Source organism: Mustela nigripes, chromosome 4 (genome assembly GCF_022355385.1).
Source record: "Mustela nigripes isolate SB6536 chromosome 4, MUSNIG.SB6536, whole genome shotgun sequence".
Taxonomy (NCBI): Eukaryota; Metazoa; Chordata; class Mammalia; order Carnivora; family Mustelidae; genus Mustela; species Mustela nigripes.
Window position 1 is genome coordinate 115,507,855 of NC_081560.1, and position 19,999 is coordinate 115,527,853.

A 19,999-nucleotide genomic window follows, 5' to 3' on the forward strand; every position below is an offset into this window, starting at 1 on the left:
AATTTAATATAAAATTAAATTATATTTAACATTAAATATAATTTAATATAAAATTAAATTATATTTAACATTAAATATAATTTAATATAAATATTTAATATATTTTCATTTTCTTTCAGTTCAATATGTTTTTAAATTTCCCCTGAGACCTCTACCAAGAGTTATTTAAGATTGTGTTCTTTAGTTCTCTAGTAATGGGAGACTGCCTGTTACCTTTCTTTTATTGATTTCTAAGTTGAACTCCATTGTGGTCAGCAAAAAGATTCTGTATGAAAAAAATCCAATGCTTTTAAATGTGTTTAGGTTGTTTTATGGCCCAGGATAGAGTCCATCATTGAGAATGTTTCAAGGGAACTTGAAAAAAAATATATCCTTGGGTGGAGTGTTCTACAAATATCCAAAGATCCTGTTTGGTAGTGCGAGGGTTGTGTTTTCCTATATTCTTGCTGACTTCTGTCTAGCTTTTCTATCAATTATTGACAAAGGGGTGCTGAAGTCTCCCCGTATAATTGTGTATTTATCTATTTCTTCTTTCAGTCCTATCTGTGTGGAGCTCACGTATTTTTCAGCTCTATTATTTAATACATGTACATTTGTCTTCTTAGCAAGTTGCTCTTTTATCATTGTATAATGTCCCTGTCTGTCTCTGATAATTTCTTTGTTCTGATATACACCTATTTTTTCATAATATATCTTCTTCACATATTTTTTAAAAGATTTTATTTATTTGACAGACAGAGATCATAAGTAGGCAGAAAGGTAAGCGGGGGTGGGGGGGAAGCAGGCTCCCTGCTGAGCAGAGAGCCTGATGCGGGGCTCGATCCCAGGACCCCGGGATCATGAACTGAGCTGAAGACAGAGGATTTAACCCACTCAGCCACCCAGATATCCCTTTTTTCACAGATTTGAAGGAATACATACACCCAGATGTTTATAGCAGCATTATCAACATTAGCCAACTATGGACAGAGCCCAAATGTCCACTGACTGATGAACGGATAAAGAAGATGTGGTATATATATATACACACACACACACACACATACACAATGGACTGTCACTCAGCCATCAAAGAGAATAAAATATTGCCCTTTGCAATGACACGGATGGAGCTAGTATATATTATGCTAAGTGAAATAAGTCAGTACCATATGATCTCACTTATATGTGGAATTTAAGAAAGACAAATGAACATATGTGTAACTGTCCCTCAAAACAATGTACTGCTTAAAATATAACCCATGAGAAATTGCACTAGTCTAGCAAGCATGCTTAAAGGTTGTCTTAAGAGAAACATGCATTAGCAACAGGTCTCTGGGGGAGAGGATGATTTACGGCTTGGAAGCCGAGCAGCCAGGAACGCCTGGCCCGCTCTGGGTGGAACGCCACCTGCTACATTTTTTTCATTATCTGCCCTGCCTCAGAGACAGCCTGCCGTTAATCAAGATAATCCCTTTAAATGTGCTTGCTCCCCTATAAATTCTATACTGCATGACCAAACATATCCTACTTTCCTTGCTTATCTGTAAGATTTATAATCAATGTATAAGTGATATTCCTTCTTGTTTACAAGGCATCTGGTTAATGCAGAGCCCTCTTCTACTCCTTTGTTGATTGTTATCCTGTATCTAATAATATGGGACTGAGCAGTTGTTCGGGGCAACAGTCTTCTCTACTGCTCCCTGTCTCTCGCACCTGACTTGTTTGCGCCTCATTCTTCTTTCGTGCACCGTGGGGAAGTGGCACATATGGGATGGGAGAAAAAAAAAGGAGAGAGCGAAATAAGCCATAAGAGATTCTTAATGACAAAGAACAAACTTAGGGTTGGTGGAGGGAGGGAGGTGGAGATAGACTAGAGGGCACTTGTGATGAGCGCTAGGTATTACATGTAAGTGATGAATCCCTGAATTCTACTCCAGAAACCAATTTTCCACTGTACGTTAACTACCTAAAATTTAAATTAAATTTATCTATCTATATCTGTGTAACCTTTTTCATCCTTTCACTTTTAACCTATCTACATCATTCTATTTGATATGAGTTTCTCCTAGAAACCTAAGACCATATGGTCAGGCCAAGTTTCAAAAGCCACTCTGCCAATCTCTGCCTTTTAATTAATATATTTAGATTATCTATATTCATGACTTTATGGATGTGCTATAACTTAAATCTGTAATTTTATGTGTTTTTTGTTTGTTCTGCTTTATTTTTCCCAACTTGCTATGGGTTCCTTAAACTATTTTTAGGATCTCATGTTGAGTTAACCCTGGCATTTTAAAATTAATTAATTTATTTATTTTTAGTATAGCTCTATCTATAGCTTTTTAAGTGGTTGCTCTGGATATTACATTATACATACATAATTCATTATAGACTACTGGCATCAATATATTATTGGTTTGAGTGAAGCACAGAAAATTTACCTCCCTTTAGACTGCTTATCCTCCTTTATTTAAAATATAAAATGTCTTGCAGTACCTGGGAGGCTCAGTTAGTTAAGCATCCAACTCTTGGTTTCAGCTTGGGTCACGGACATGGGATCCAGTCCCACATCAGGCTCTAGGCTCAGCACGGAGTCAACTCGTCTCTCCCCCTTTGCCCTTCCCCCCAAGCTTGCTCTAGCTCATCCACACGTGGTCTCTTCCCAAAATAAACAGATGAATAAAATCTTCTTTAAAAATTAAAAAATAAAAACTACATATGTCTTAAGTATTCCCTATAAATACATCTAGAACACATTAGACAGCTTTATCATTTTTGCTTCAACCAACAAATATAACTTAGAAAACTCAAAAATAAAAGAAATTGCATTGTAGTTCTCCATGCTTTAACACCTTCCATAGTTCTTTCTCCATTCCAGATTTTCACAATTTTCTTCTACAGTCATTTTTCTCTTTATTTCAAGGATTTTGTTTACAGTTCTTTCAGGGTCCGTCTGCTGTAGTCCAGTTCTCAGTGTGTTCCTTCATTGGAGACTGTCTTGATCTCCCCTGCATTCCTGAAGGATGTTTTACTACCTATAGAATTCTGGGTTTTCAGTCTTTTTCCAGTTGAAAACTGGTGTGCCTCTTCTGTCTCTGTCTGGCCTCCATTGGCCAGTCTGAAATCACAGTCACTCACATTGCTTTTCCTCCTCTGTGTGTCATTTCTTTCTCACTGCTTTCAAGATTTTCTTCTGTGTCCTTAGTTTTCAGAGGTTTGACAGTGATTGTCTTGGTTTAGATTTCTTTGGGTACCTAGTTTATTCGGCTTCTTGAGTCTCTTTCTTTGTATCTTTTGCCAAACTTGAAACATTTCAACCATTATTTATTTAATTTTTTTTTCCAGTTCCCCCTCTTTTTCCCATCTCTGGGACTCTAATGTCACAAATGTTGGATCTTTTGTTATATTTGCAGGGTCCTGAGGCTTTTATTTTTTCTTCTGTTTTTCCAACTGGGTAATTCTTTTTTTTTTTTAATTTTTAAAGATTATTTATTTAAAGTTATTTATTTTATTTTTAAAAGTTATTTAAATCTGATTATTTTTTAAATAATAAGATTTATTATTTAAAGATTATTTTATTTATTTAAGAGAGAGAGCATGTGCACGTGCACAGGAGCAGGGACAAGGGAGAGGGAAAGAATCTCCAGCAGATTCCCAGCTGATCATGGAGCCTGATGTGGCACTCGATCTCATGACCCTGAAATCATGACCTGAGCTGAAATCAAAAGTCTGACACTTAACTGACTGAACCACCCAGACGTCCCTGGACTGGGTAATTTTCTTTTAAATTAGCATATCATGTATTATTTGCCCAGGGGTACAGGTCTGTAAATCATCAGGCTTACACATTTCACAGCACTCACCATAGCACATGCCCTCCCCAGTGTCCATAACCCCACCACCCTCTCCCTCCCGCCCCCACTCCAGAAACCCTCAATTTGTTTCGTGAGATTAAGAGTCTCTAATGGTTTGTCTCCCTCAAAATCCCATCCTGTTTCACTTTTTCCTTCCCTTCCCCCCACAATCCCCCACCCTGTCTCTCAGACTCCTCACACCAGAGAGACCATATGGTAATTTGGCCTGGGTAATTCTTGCTGTTCTCTCTTCAGTTCAGTGATTCTTTTCTCTTTCTCCTTCCTTCTACTACTAAGTCCATCCACTTAAGGTTTCTTTATTCTGGTGATTTTTCAGTTCTGAAACTTCCATTTGGTTCTTATTTCTATATTTCTTTGTGATGAGTTCCCCTCCTGCCCCATTTTGAAGCAGTTTTATGATGAATGCTTTAAAAGCCTTGTCAGACAAATTTAACATCTTCTTCACCTCAGAGTTGGTACCTCTTAAATATCTTTTCTTTAAGTTTTTCCTGCTTCTTAGTGTGATGAGTGATTTTTTTTTTTTTTTAATTGAAACCTTGACATTTTGGTCTTATGAGACTTCTGGATCTTATTTAAATATCTGGTTTCTTTTGACATCTCTCAGCAGGAGATGAGTTTGAGCTGCCTTGTTACTTGCTACTGCCTGGTAGGAATGGAAGCCCATTTCTTCACTCAGCTTCCATGAACAATGAAAGAGGAGAAGACATTGTTCTCACTGGGCAAGGGGAAATCCAATTCCCCACTAGACCTATACTCAACTCATTCAACCCTGGCTGGAAAGGGCAAAAGTGCCATGCACTTACTCCTCCCTCTCTGGCCTCTACTGACACTCTGGAAGAAGCAGGCCACATTACCAGTCATCAGGGATGAAGTCCCAGCTCCCCACAATTTTGCCTGGAGCACCTCATTGCAGCCTGGTGAGGGTGGAGGTCTGGGCTCCCCATTTAGTGTCTGTTGGTTGGGGTGGGGGTAAGGCACAGTTCCGTCTTGTGTTCGACTGGAGTAGTATTGTTAGTCCCTACAAGTTTTTGGTTTTGCTAGAAAGACAGTTTTCATGGTCCTCTGGCTAGACATAGAAGCCCTTGGTTGGGCTTTTCTTGTTGATGCCAATGGATTTCTGCACTGTGGGCTCCTTTAGCCCCAAGTCTGAGATAGATGAGGCAAAAAGAAAACCCAGGGGACTTATCACAGGTCCTGAGGTCCCATTTCCATAGCCAGTCTCCTTGTTTCTACCTTTTAGAGTCTTCCTATCCAATCTTTTATGTAATTTCCAGGATTACAGTTGTACTTAGAAGGAAGAATCGAGAAGGTCCATGTACTTCATTTTTCCAGAAGCAGGAGCCTCTTGACTTCAGTTTACCAAATGGATTTAATTTGGGAAGGCTTGGACTTGTTTTCTGCTCCATACATGCTCTTCCTGGCAATGAACAAAATTCCATGACCCCTCCCTCAAAGAAACTACATTCTGGTGAGAAGACAACTTCTGCTATTAGTCCCTAAACATTTTCACTTTGAAGTATCTTGAGAGGGAAATGCTAAGGGCAAGAGACTGAAGATGAGATCTGGTGGTTATACCTTTTCACCACCATCTTGGAAATCTCCCGCACCAGGCATCCCATTTTGAAGTAGATTCCAGACTAGCTCATTGTCTGGATCAGGCACGTGCCCTTGGTTCAACTGTACTGCTGTACCACTGTACTCCCTCTCACCAAGGGAGAGAGGTGGGTTTGGAGTGAGCAACCAGAAGAACCATGAAGAGGTGATCCATCTTCCGGCAAGCCTTGGGGCATCGAAATTTGGTCTTACAGGAGGGATCAAACAGAAGGTATCTGACATCAATTCTTAGAATGGAGGGGCTCCTTTTCACTGGAGTGGTGCCTTGTCAGCCAACGAAGATCTTGGACAAGACTGATGTGCCAGATTCTGAAGTTCTGCAAAGAGAACTTCAGAATCTGGCACATCAGTCTTGTCCAAGAATCTAGAATACACATGATAACTTTCAGTAAGTCTCTTGTTTGTTTAAACTAACTGGGTAATTTTTTTTGGTGAAACTAATAATTACTGACTAAATCAATGTGGCTTAAAGAGAACAGGAAGGGAAAAAAAAACAACAACACACTTATAACTTATGATATAATTTTGCAATTACTATATCCTGGATGATGTAAAACCCAAAGAAAAAAGGAAGGATTTCCATTGCATTCTTGTACCTGCTCTTGAGGGGGCGATCTAAATTCCTTTGTTTTCCGGGCTGTGAGGGCAGCTGACATGTTTAAGGCTTGCATTACTTCGTTGTATCGAAAACGCTGGTTGTCTTGGAGCTTTGCTACGAAGTCATCGGAAAAGGCCACAATGGCTTCTATCCGGTGCCGGACTTGGCAGTCACAGAGGTACTGAAGCAGCAGGCACATCTAAAAAGATGATGACAAAGGAGATGAGATTTAATTTCTGGATCTTTATGTGGTAAATGCGTATCAGATCAAAATCTGTGGCAGACAGGCTTAGTGGCCAACTCTTCTCTATGAACAGAATTCTGATTTTGTGCAGGCTGTGGTTGGTCCCAGGGGATAAGAAGTAATTTTTCTAGCAAAAAGGGTAAATACACATTCTTCTGGTGGACATTTACCATCCTGGACTCCTCTCAGCCACAGGTACTATGGCAAATAAGATATGTAAGGAGAAGTTAGCCAGGGGGTCCTGTGGGAAAGATTTCTCATCAAAAATAAAAGACTAGAACACCCCCCCCCAAATGGGTACAACTGGGTAATGAGTGACATGATCACTTCACTTTAGGATGAAAACCACACACCGAGGAGCACAGGGAAATATTAAAGGCCAGGTTCCTGAGGACATTATTGGGCCACTATATGAATTTTAGAACTGTGTACCTCCAGACTTCTCATGTAAATTAATTAAGTGGTTCCATCGCTTACTCATGAAACAGTTAGTTGGGTATTCTTCTACCTGAATCCAAAAGGATTTTTAACCAACAGTATATGTTGGTAGAAACATGCCTATGAGAGAATGTTCTGCCCATACTTAGGAAAACATTTAAATCATATAATACCAACAACCAATATTATATAATACCGTACAAGGAAAGCGGTAAAGAAAACTTCACAACCACAACAGGTACATTCCTGTCAATGCCAGCTCTGAGGTAGCCCTATCATCTACCCTCCTTCTCCATGCCCTTCATCCCACCCTAGCATGGGGTGAAGGGCATGGACCTTCATGGACATGGGCATGGACCTTGTGTCTGGACCAACACGACAGCTTCTTAACTAAGTGGACTTTAGATGACCCTCCCTTTCTCTCCTTATCGATTTTCATCACAGATTTTTTTTAAAATTTCTTTTCAGTGTAACAGTATTCATTGTTTTTGCACCACACCCAGTGCTCCATGCAATCCGTGCCCTCTATAATACTCACCACCTGGTTCCCTCAGCCTCCCACCCCCGCCCCTTCAAAACCCTCAGATTGTTTTTCAGAGTCCATAGTCTCTCATGGTTCACCTCCCCTTCCAATTTCCCTCAAGTCTCTTCTCCTCTCCATCTCCCCTTGTCCTCCATGCTATTTGTTAAACCTCTTACACTGTTGGTGGGAATGCAAGGTGGTGCAGCCACCTTGGAAAACATTGTGGAGATTCCTCAAGAAATTAAAAATAGAGCTTCCCTATGACCCTACAATTGCACTACTATGTATTTATCCCAAAGATACATATGTAGTGAAAGATGGGTCATCTGTACCCCAATGTTTATAGCAGCAATGGCCACAGTCGCCAAACTATGGAAAGAACCAAGATGCCCTTTAATGGACAAATGGATAAGGAAGATGTGGTCCATATACTCTATGGAGTATTATGCCTCCATCAGAAAGGATGAATACCCAACTTTTGTAGCATCATAGATTTTTCTAGAATAAAAACTTCCTGTTAAAATTCTTCAGTGATTTTAAAAAAAAAATTCTTCAGTGGTTTTATCTGAACTTAGGATAAAATTTAAAGTCTATTATATGGCTGGTTTTATCAAATGCCTAGATTCTACATGAACTGCTCTCTGCCTACTTGATCCATTTCCCCTTAGCTCATTAAGCTAACTGGTCTTTTTCTATCTCAGAATCTTTGTTGAGCTACAAGCTCTGGCTGAAAATCTCCTAGAACAATCTTCCTGCTCCTACTTCATGACTACTGGACCCAGGCTCATCCACCTGACCTCAGCTTAAAAGCCACCATCTCAGAGAGGACTCCCCCACATCTTTCTTGCAGTAATCCAGTGGATATTTCATTTTTTTTTTCCTAGTCATCCATTCTTTTCCTTCAGATCACTTAATGCAATTAGCAATAAACTATTTTAGCATGGAGAGATAAACAAGTCCTTATTTCCCTTAGGGACTGTGAACGTCTGGAAGGTAGAGTCCACATCTGCTTCCTCCAACCAGAACCAAATGTCTGGCTCAGAAGAAGATTTCAATCAATGTCGACTAAGGAGGGAAGAGCAAGGGAGCATGTCAATGATGCAAACCATCAAATGGACTCTGGTGAACTAAAGAGATGTTAAGAAACGATCCTTAGACATCTTCTTGATAAGCACAAGAAATAGGTGATGTCTTTAATTTCTTAAAGCAAACCCTTGCTGTGTGAGAATGGGCACACCTACTGGCAAACAAGTATTCGAGGGTTGGTGTGAGTGGAGGCGAGGTTAGAAAGGGGGTGAGGTGCCTTCAATTTCAGGCATTCCAGCAATGAGTGAAGAGGGAGGAGAAAAAGGGCTAGCAGGTGGACACCTAGGCCTACACACACAGACGCAAATTACTAAAGGTATCGCTGATGAATTACTGTCAGTTGACTCCCTTGGAAAAATCACAAATTCCATTCTAAATGCAACACAATTATATGGACACATCCCTAAGCACAATAGGAAGTTGGGTAATTTTATGAAAAGCTATCATTATATAGGAACACCAAAGTACACACACAAGCCCTGAGAGAAAAGGAGACAAAGGTAAATATCAATACCTTCACAGTTAGTCACTCTGAAATTGACTGAAATCATTTTTTCTGATTACCTGCAATTTAACTGGCTCAGGCAGTTTCATTTGGAGCAGGCCTTCCTTGGGCCTCTTACCCCCTTTGGCTTCATCTTCACCAGCTCCGTCTGGCTTGGAGTCTTCTAGGCTGGGCTCTTTCTCCAGCGTGTCCGTCTCCTCTTCCGGAGTGGTGGCTTCCTTGAACACACTGGGCTCTATCAACCGCAAGATGTGTTTCAAGTCCTCATTGTGGAAGATCCCCATGATTAGCAGAGTGTAGAAAAGCTTGATGAGAGGTACAAAGAGGAACTCAGTTGTCCCCCCAACGGGGTCCCGGGCATGAAGGCTGCCCTCCTTAACAGCTTCTGTCAACATCTGAATGGTTTTGGCCTTGAGGATGTCCAGCGGGAACTCTGGACTGTACTGGTAACATTCATTATTAATGCTTACAAAACTGGGGGAGGAAAACTGTATCCGTGGCCTGAGGGAGGTGCTCAGGCCAATCCCCGGGAGGCCATGTTTTTTGTTCTCGTCAGGGAAAAGGGTGATGCTCTTGGTCTCCTCCGTCATGGGCACGATGAACTCACTGTTCATCATGAGCCTGGCCGTGGCGTAGGAGCTCAGGTGGATGTCAATCAGCAGGTCATAGTAGCCAGCGCGCAGCAAGCCCGGCATGTACTTGTTCTCGATGGCGTAGAGAAGCTGAGGCTCATCGACATGGCTGCACAAGGCGTGTGCCACCCGGTGGTTCCCAAGAGCGCAGACAGCGGAGTAAAGCCGGAGAGTGTGATAGTGGAATTTCAGCAGCTCCTCCTGCTCCGTCAGCTCCAGTATGTCCACAGACCTGTGGAAGAGGGGGCGCAGTAGCGAGGTGAAGCATGTGACACTTTTCAAAATTCTGAATCGCAGGAGAAATCTGCGTACATCGTAAATTTCAAAAAAAGTTATGGAAACACTTAAAAAAAATACTTTTCTATGACAGGTTTCATGATAGCGTAGTGGTTTGGTTTTGGTTTTATTTTTCCTTAATCAGTACTATGTATGTTACAAGTTTTCCCATGTGTACAATTTTACATTGGAAATTTCCAACTGCGGCACTTGGAGCTTTTCCATCTTCCATCACCCCAAGGTTTGGGGCACCGCTTTTCGATACGGTCTCCACCTGGATGTGGTGGGCTCCCTTTCTTTCAAAATATAAGTACTCCTTGGAAAATCTGGAACGTCCCTCTCCAACTTGGCTAAACTGGCTCAAGAAACGAGGAAACTCTGCCTTGGGCTACATTGACCTTGTCTCTGATCCATGATCAGCTACTACCCTGACAGTCAGAAGAAAGGGAATGGAGGGCTAATTCCTCTGACATGAGTTACTATCTCATACATCCCACACAGCCCCTACATGTCCACCAACGCAGCCCTGGTTTCCACCAGATTTGTGCAGCTTGGGAAAACAAACACTGTCTGTGACCTTGCACTTGGGAAAGTTTCTACTGGGAATCTGGTTACACTGAGCTCTTAATTCAGGTCCTTTTGCTTTTTATCATGCCCTTCTAACACATAAAACCTTAAGTGTGGCCAGAATATGCCTAAAATAAAGCCATTCCTTTCAAAATAGAGTCAATTTTTTAAAGCACATAATTCTTTTAGATGTGCAAAATTTTCTAAACTATTTATTAGTATATTATTAAGATGGCTTATAGGTGACACTGGAGAATTAAAAGGAGAAACCAGATAAATTCACAATAAGGGGAGTGACTCATTCATCTAGGAAGACATCCTGGTGAGAGACTCTAATATTAACTCATCAGAACATGGGTTATTATATGACTTGTGTATTAATACTTATCATGCACTTAGCCCAGTACACAATAGGTGCTGGGTAATTCTTTGTGATTATTTGTTGTTAAGCTCTGTCACTGTCCTTAGGACTCTATCATTCTGCCCATGCCCAACTGTATCTAGGCTGCCTGGCTCAAAGGTATTCCACTGAAAGCCTGATGGTGCCAAATTGTTCAAGATTGCACCTCTGAAATCTCAGAACCAGAAGCTTTATGCATTAGAAACCCAAAGCAAATGATTCCCCACGCCATGTACCACCTGGGCCTCTAGGAAACCACACAACCATGGGGCTCAGCTGCTAGCAGCCAATTCTTGGGAAGGTATAACTGAGTAGGCATTCTCCCTCACAGTATAGTGGACAATGATCCCCAGGTCTTCGCTAAGCCTCCCAGTCTCTCAAGAAGACTGAAGTCTGGCCAATGGTCAGATATATATAAACCCGTTCATTGTAGCAACACAGAACATCCTCATTCTAGGTTCTTACTGAGGAATACAACTTTCTCTACTGTCTAATCACTCTTAAAGTGTCAGTATCTAGAAACATCTAAGGACTCTACAATTTTACATTTTCACCACCTTCCCATATACCTGCCATTATTCACTTTATGGTACCCTGTCTCTTCCTTTAAAGAACCTCTCCTCCCTACCAGACCATGATATCTTTTAAGGTAAGAATCATGACTATTTTGTACACTATTTACTATCCAGTGCCAGGGATACAGTGGGAACTAAGACATATTCATGGAAAGAATGAAATAGGGAAGTCTGAAGGATGTAGCGTCTACATCTTCCAACTTTACACGTAGGTGAAGGCAAACCAAAGTACAGATGTCAATCATTTTAATCTGTCTTCCCCCACCAATTGCTCATAGCAATATTCATACGTTAATGAGCTATGGCTTTAACTGCATGAGAAGAAAAGAAATAACTGATTGTTTTATCTGTTATAATGACAATACTAAATATAAAATAAAACACTCGCTTAGGGGCGCCTGGGTGGCTCAGTGGGTTAAGCCTCTACCTTCAGCTCAGGTCATGATCTCAGGGTCCTGGGATCGAGCCCCGCATTGGGCTTTCGGCTCAGCGGGGAGTCTGCTTCCCACTCTCTCTCTGCCTGCCTCTCTGCCTACTTGTGATCTCTCTATCAAATAAATAAATAAAATCTTTAAAAAAAAAAAACATTAAAAAAAAAACCCACTCCCTCAGCCCCTGATACAGATTATACTGTCCTTTCTAAACACTCTCCCCCTTCCTTCTTCCCTGTAGGTGGAGTAATCTTCTCCGCCCTCTTTACTTTGGGCTTGACTATGACTGGCTTGGATCAATAAAACAGGAGTGAACAAGCAAAAAGAAGTTCTCAGAGACCTCAAGTGTCCTTTAACCCTACTGTATACCTTAGCCACGGAAACCCTGTGTCTCGGGCTGGAGCTGCTCCAACAGCTTGGGGCTGGGATAAGAAGGCCAGCGGACCACACACATCCCCCATCCCAGCCCGGAGCAGACCTCGTGCAACCACCGAGTCTTAAGTTCAATTGCAGTTGCACTTGTCGGAATACTTACCTGCTCTGGGTGCAGAGAAAACAAGAGGAAAGGAGCAATATTCCAGAGCTCCTCCAAGGGCAGTACAGTAGTTTTGTTTCAGTAACGAACTGGTTGAGAAAGAGATTTCAGCGTGGAATATGTGAAATAATATCTCCATCGCCCCCAAGAAACTGGGTATTTCCAAGCTTCCTTTTGCTCCCCCAGCAACACCCCCCAATTTTGAAGGGTCCCAATCAGACGGTAAAGGGCACGTGGGGCTGACCTGTTCTCCTCCGGGATATGAAGAGACATGAACTGCAGAGGATCCAAACACTGCACCAGCCAGCCTTGGCGCTCACTGATTCGAGAGACATCTACCTTCAAGAACTGGTTGGGCATCCTGCTCCACAGGACGTGGGACAGAAACTGCACGTGGAGACGCGGCGGACACTGCGGCACGGGGTTTTTGTGCTCGCTCTTGAATAATCCCGCCGACAGAGGCATCACATTCTAGGGAACGGGGTTGGGGACGGGGAGTAGAAAAAGAATTAATTTGTAACAGTCTATGGGGTTAATGATAATGACCACGGTCCTGTGCAGGAAAGAGGTAGTGGAAGTAAGATACTCTCCGCGTCCAGCAAAGTCAATACAAGAAATAAGAGATCTTGGATTGAATCGCTCCTGCTAAGACAAGAGGAGAGAATATTATGAAAGAATGTATCTCCAGCTGGTCTGGGGGGATGGCTGGGTGGCTCAGCCAAGCCTTCCGCTCAGGTCATGATCTCAGGGCCCTGGGATCAAGTCCCACATTAGGCTCCCTGCTCGGTGGGGAGCCTGCTTCTCTCTCTGCCTGCTGCTCCCCCTGCTTGTGCTTTCTCTCTGTCTCTCTTTCTCTAATAAAATCTTTAAAAAAACAAAAACCAAAACTGGTTTGGGGATATTGCTTTCGTTATACTCTCTGGCTCACTGCAAACACAATGGCAACCAAGTGTAACCAAAGAACCTTCATATTTCTCTGCTGAGCAGGGCCCTGGGTGAAATCCCACATGCCTTCAGGCTGCTTTTGGCGCCCAACTCTGTAATGAGTTGCACCCACTTGGCTCTCTCTCCTCGCCTGTCCCCTGTCACCTACCTCCTCCTTCAACCTCTCACCCACCCCCTGTGGGGTTTATCAGGCTTTAGTAGCTGGTGGTACTCCAGAGACAGCTCAACAGATAAATGGGACCATCACACAAGGAAACAGAATTCATCAGACATTAATACAATTTATTTGTCGTTCACCTTCCTCTACCTTCAATATGTATCATCTTTAGCCTTCCAATTCCTTCCGTCTGGTCTCAGGGAAAGAGGTCTCTACTGGACCACAACTTATTGCCATACTGATGACCTTGATACTACCCCCACCTATCACTTAAGGGCCATATAAAAACAATGACCTCACCTTTCCCATTACCTTCAGTGTCTCCCTCACCCGTAAAGCCTTGTCTACTGCATACTTATAGACAGTCTCATCCTCAAGCTACTTTCCTATTCTCCTCTTTTAATGGGGAGGTGGGGGAAAGACCCCGAACGGCTTTAGGCACCAAATGAACAGAACACACAAAATCTCTCCTCTCATCCAGCTTCTATTTTTTAAATTGAAGATAAAACATAAAGTCAAAAGAAAAAAAATAAACAAAGTCAGAAAGCAGACTCAACAGTAGACTCAGGATGAAGGAAGCAGAAGGCAGGGTGGGAAGAATAAACAGGTAGTCAGAAAAGGGGTCGCTGAGAAGGTGATCAAGAAAGATCCGAAGAAGAAGAAGAAGCAGGTGGACGTGCAGGGGAGGAAATTTCCATGCAGAAGGGATGGTCAATGCAAAGGATCCAAGGAGGAAGTCTGCCTGGCGAGTCTCAGGAAGACTGGAGGCCAGGGTGGCTGGAGTAGAATGAAGGGGGTGAGAGCAGGTCAGGGAGAGGAGGTCAGGGAGGTCACAAGAGAGCAGACTGTTTAGACCTGAGAACCATCATGAGACCTAGGATTTTTGTGCTCAGGGAAAGAGGGTTTGTGAGCAGTGGAATGACACAATCTGATTTCTCTTTGAGTACAGTGACAGTCACTCAGATTGTTGAGTGATGAACAGAGAGGCAAGGCGGAATTCAGGAGTCCCCACCAAGAGGCCACCGGAGGAACCTGATGGGGAATTACGGTGATGGAGATCGATGTGGTCATCAGAAGGGGCGACGGTGACAGGTCACGGGCCGGGGATTCACTGGTGGATGGAACTGGGATGCGGAATGTCAAGGAGAGAAGTCAAGGATGACCCTGGGGTTGTGGGCCCGAGCAAGTGACTCTGCTATTCACTGACATGAAGAAGACTGTAGATCAGACAGGTTAGGAGGAGGAGGTACCATGGTCCGCATTTCCATTTTGGACATAATTGGACATATTTAATCTGAGATGTCTGTAAACACCCAGATGGAAATGTCAAACAGACCAACACTGAGTCAGAGTTCTAGGAAAGGACCTCTGGTTAAATTATATATATATATATGTTTTATGTTTATATGAGAAAAATATATAAAATTTATATATACATATATACATAAGTAGGTATAAATACATATATACACATATACAATATACATTGTGTGTGTATATATATGTATGTGTGTGAAAAATATACATGTATATATGTATATACATTTAGATATTTGCTGTCTTTCTCTCATTTTCAATCCTGAATTTGCTATCATATAGCTTGATCCATCATTTTGCTGAAATTCTTCTGGCAAGGTCAGAGAAGCCTTCCTAATGAGTAACAGTCATGGATTCCTTTAGTCCGTATTATATTTGCCTTCCTGTGGCTGCTAAGAATCTCATTTCACAAAGGCAGAAACGGAGCAAACACAGCTGAAGGAACATGTCCAAGGTCACCGAGGCAGCCCTGAAAAACCATCTACTGTATCCATCCTGATGTGTGCCTGGCATCTCAAATGTACAATTGCAAAATTCAATTCAGTTCCTTCTCCTGCATTTCAACAAGCTCTTCTGCTTGATGTATTAACATTCCTTAGTTATCCAAACTAAAAAAATTAAAAAATTAATTTAATCCCTGATTCTTCACTTTCTTGAGTACCTGAATCCCATTCAGCAACAAATCCTATCGATCCAATTGTCACATTTTATCCATTTCTCCTCTACAGCATCTTCTCATTTATCATTCTCTCTCCATTATAACTTCCACGACTCTCGTCACCTTGTCATGTGCAGACAGTATCAGATCGGCAGCACCTCCTTATTCCTGCCTGTTCTCACTCTTGAGACAGCAGACCCCTCTCCAAATTTCCACCTCCGTGTGACTGTCAATGTATTTTTCCAAAACAGGTTTAATTATACTCAGGCTCCTGCTTCACATTTCCAATGGATCCACACTGTCTACATAACAGGTGCCAATTTCTTAGCATGGCATTCAAGGCCTTTCCAGCTTGCTGGGACTCAGTCTCCCTTCTATCCACATTGATCTCCAGCCACATCCTGGAAGGCACCCTTGGTGAGAGAGAGTCCCAATGAATTCTTTAACCTCCAGCTCTCTGACTCACATAATTTTGCTTTCTTGGGCTCTCTGTCCAGAACGGCCTCTCCTATTAGATGTATTCTGAGAGCTCTTATCCCACAGTTAAGAATCGACCTGCATGTCCTCTCTTCTTTTAGTTTTACTTGATCTACCCCCTCCAACCTCCAACTTCTCTGCTCTTCCCTGTGTTCCCACAGTTCTCTATACCTGCCCTGTTCTAGCACTTACCACTAAGTAGGAGTTTCAGGTCTTTAAGCCCACTTAAAGTGAACTACTAGTTCACTTCTGAATTCAATGATTATCAAATGGTATGTTATTGGGCATTTTTATTCCATATAAGCTTAGTTTTATTGTATCTAATACTTTCGATGATCACAGAGAAACCCATTTTTGTTTTTAACCATTTCAATGAATTAATAAATACTTTAAATTGTTGCTAAAACCCTTTCTAAATAATTTCATTGCCCCAGTGACCTGAAGGATATTACAAAACTTTCAAACATGGCTTACCTTTCTTTTAAAGGATCATTTACGTAACTAATATGAGTACTAAAAAAAAAAAAAAATTGAATTCATTTAAGAAATAACTGCTATTCCCTAATAGAAAGACCCCAAATATACTATCAGTAATGAGTCTTTCTTACCTTTATTCTTCCCAACTCAAACTGGAAAACATTGGGACTTGTTGCTTGTGCAAACACTGCAGGAAATAATTTTGTACTTGGCTCCACCTTAAATAAACAAATGAATTTGGTAAGATTAGTTAATGAAGGAATGCTAAGAAAAAATATTTTCTTTTTAATGACTAGAAGGGGACTGGACATCTGCATTCTCTCAGACAGATACCCTCTTTCAATAATGATTTTGGACTATTTAATGGTGTTATCATATGAACATTTTTGGAGGAATATACTGTTTCCTCTGAAAGGCACTGTTATTCAAACAGAGGAAGAAGGGTAGAATTAAACTCATTTCTATTTTCATTTTCTTCTAATTTCTTTTCTTTCCTAAGATTTAATTTATTTACTTGAGAGACAGAAAAAGAGGGATCCCATGTAAGGGGGAGGGGCAGAGGGAGAGGGAGAAAGAAACCCTGCTGAGCCCAGAGCCTGAGCCAGGGCTCGACCCCACAAACCTGAGCTCATGACCTAAGCTGAAATCAAGAGTTGAGATTAATCAACTGAGCCGCCCAGGGACACCACTGTTTCCTTCTAATTTCTAATGTACTTTTTTATCTAAAATGTGTTTTTCGGGGCACCTGGGTGCTCAGTGGGTTAAGCCGCTGCTTTCAGCTCAGGTCATGATCTCAGGGTCCTGGGATCGAGTCCCGCGTTGGGCTCTCTGCTCGACGGGGAGCCTGCTTCCCTCTCTCTCTCTCTGCCTGCCTCTCTGTCTACTTGTGATTTCTCTCTGTCAAATAAATAAATAAAATCTTAAAAAAAAAAAAAACAATAAAATGTGCTTTCTTCTCACGGGAAGAAAGGCTTTCTTTCTGGAAGCACACCACCATCTCTGCCCACAGACCTGGTAGTACGTGCCCAGCTCCTTGCCGTTGGCAGTGAACGTGAGCAGCCCGCTGGCAGCGTCCACGACACACCCAATCTCCAGGCCATTGTTGTTGCGCCCTTGCCCGGGGCTCATGCTCTCGCCCGCACACACCATATAGCAGTTACTGCGTTTGATGCTGAATTTCAAAAAGAAACCACATTTTCATCTTCGTACAACCACAGACATAACAGAAAGCGTGTATATCTTGCAAACTAAACCTAAATTATGCTGCGCAAGCAACAAGCTCATGCTGTAATGGGAGAGGTGCACAATGGGCCCGATTCTGTGATTCTGAGCAAAATCCCATTGACTTCGTGGACATTCTGAATCAGGTCTTACACGTCTCTGAATTTCACACCTAATGGAGACAGGTCAACAAGTTGGAACCAAGTAAAAACTGACCTGCACCTTCCCTCCAAAAACTCAAACCAAACTGGACCTTTTTCTGAGGTTCAAAAAAGTTTAACTATTTAATAATCATCCAAATTTGCAATTTTCATTCTCAAAGGGTTCTTTTTTTTTTCTTTTTCCTTTTTTTTTTTTTAAACCACTTGTTTGGGGTTGAGAAGCATTCATTTCCAAACACTATCAAAGTCCTTAGGCAAACTCTACGTGAGCCATCAATGATTCAGTATATTTAAAATTTGACTAAAATGATGCCCCTTTGTGGACAATTCCCGGTGATCTGTTATGAGAGAAAAAATTAGCTAGAATATGCATAAAATCAGCAATATTAACAACAAGCCCTTGTTTCACCTTCACGAAACCTTTACAAGAGATGGTAATAAACCTAAGTGATTTCAGCTTTGCCTCCTTCCTTTTCTCTGCCACAGCAGAGTGGTGAGCTCATGAAACTAGTAAAAAAAAGTCAAAGGCAGGCAAGTAGGAGGAAAAGAAAAAGAAGGCTCAGATAAAGTCAGTTTTGGAATAATCAAGTTGGCTCCGTTTCTTTGCACTATTTACGTAAGATCCGACAACCCTTCCCTACCCTCTGTTTCTAAGGCTAAAACCATCTCTAAGGTATCCCATTCCTCTGTTGGGTTATTTCCTTATACTGTTGCCATCTCTGAAAACCCAATGTGTCCTGCAAGAATATTCCTGGAGACAGGTGGTTTGGGACCCCCATACTGATGTAAAGCACTCTTGACTGGAGATTTTGGCTCGGCCCACTGTCTCAAGGGCTCCAGTGTAACGACCTGAAGGCAGGAGAGTGAGCTTCCAGTCACCACAAACGATGGTATAGAAGAGAAGCAAGGTATGGAGGCCTTTCTCTATGAGACCTGTCACAGCAGATCAGAGAGGATGCATGGGCACAAAAGGTAGAAGCAAATGGTCAAATCTTCTCTTGTCTTATTCCACAAGGAAGATAGCCTTCTTCACTTTTTTGAAGGTTTGGTTTGAGTTTGGTTTTGTCTTACAAATGAAAAAGGATGGCACAGAAAGTGTAAGTGACTTACCCAAAGCCACACAGCGAGTCAATGGCAAAGCTGAGGAAAGAACCCACTAGTCCTCAGTCTGAGTTCAAACGTGTCCACCTGGTCTCAACTACTAGCCCATATTCTCTTCACGTTTATCTCCCCACCACATCAACAGTTCCCCAGACACATTGCTGACCACAGAGGTCTCACATTCACCCGTCCCTAATCGCTAAAACAAAGGCTAAGTACAGGTAACCCAAACTGTTAGTCACATCCAGTGTCAACTGAAGGAATATATGAGTACTACCTGAAAAGGATGCACTGCTCTTACTTTATAATGTTTTTCACTTTTTATATATTCAGATTCCTTACTGGTTTGTAGGAGTAACAAAAAGAACACTGACATTAATGGTTTGATGATATTGCTTCTATAAATACAGTATTATTCTGGACATTAAATCCAAGGGGGAAAACACAAAGACCTAGGTTGATCAACATTTTCATCAGATATCATTCATGTAAAAAGAAAATTGAGAAAAACCGACCTCTCATGCACTTTTCCCTTCTCGTCTCCTAGAGTAACGGTTACTGTACGAACTCTGTCCAAGTCAAAGCCTGTATCATATTGATGAAAATCTGATGTAATCCAGCCTACCCAGACGTTAGCAGGTTCTTGGCCAGGAAAGATTCTCACTGAGTAATAGTACTGTCAAGACAGTAAAAACAAGTGTTGGCAAAGTAAGAAGAAACAAAACCTTGATATGCAGTGTCTTTAAACTGCCCTAAGGCTGTTATTTCTTTGTTTAAAATCATTTGGCCTAATTCAAATGTTACAGGTACAAAGAACTAACATTGTGAAATAGGTCTTAAATTAGAGCAAAGGGAAATTAAATAAGAAATAATGGGAAAAAGAGAAAAGGATTTGTCAGAGCAAACATTCCAAGTGATTTCAGGCTCTTTATACTACTTATGAGTATAAAAGTTCTATACTTTCATAAAGTATAAAAGTAAGTTTTACAAAATCAGTCCATGTACATTCATAGCACACCTACAAATGTATGTATACATATATAGTACACTTATGCAGAAAAATAATCCATTTAGGCATGTAAGCTTACAGAAGCACACCAATCAGTGCTGGAGTCTTTATACCTGTTATCCACTATTTGAATATGTTTCACCTTTTCTACCGATAACATAGTATTTGCCACCTTAAAACCACTTTGAAATAGCT

At 41.5% G+C, this 19,999-nt stretch overlaps 1 protein-coding gene across 7 annotated transcripts in view; it reads right to left on the reverse strand.

The window, feature by feature from the left end:
• The window catches only part of RYR2 (ryanodine receptor 2), a 739,709-nt gene that overhangs the window by 214,064 nt on the left and 505,646 nt on the right, over nt 1-19,999 (reverse strand). For all 7 annotated transcript variants that reach the window (XM_059397367.1, XM_059397365.1, XM_059397366.1 and 4 more), the window contains 6 exons: nt 19,311-19,471; nt 17,324-17,483; nt 16,444-16,530; nt 12,526-12,752; nt 8,925-9,729; nt 6,068-6,268 (listed from right to left, as the gene is read on the reverse strand). In XM_059397367.1, the coding sequence (XP_059253350.1) occupies nt 6,068-6,268; nt 8,925-9,729; nt 12,526-12,752; nt 16,444-16,530; nt 17,324-17,483; nt 19,311-19,471 (1,641 nt within the window). The remainder of the gene's footprint in view (nt 1-6,067; nt 6,269-8,924; nt 9,730-12,525; nt 12,753-16,443; nt 16,531-17,323; nt 17,484-19,310; nt 19,472-19,999) is intronic.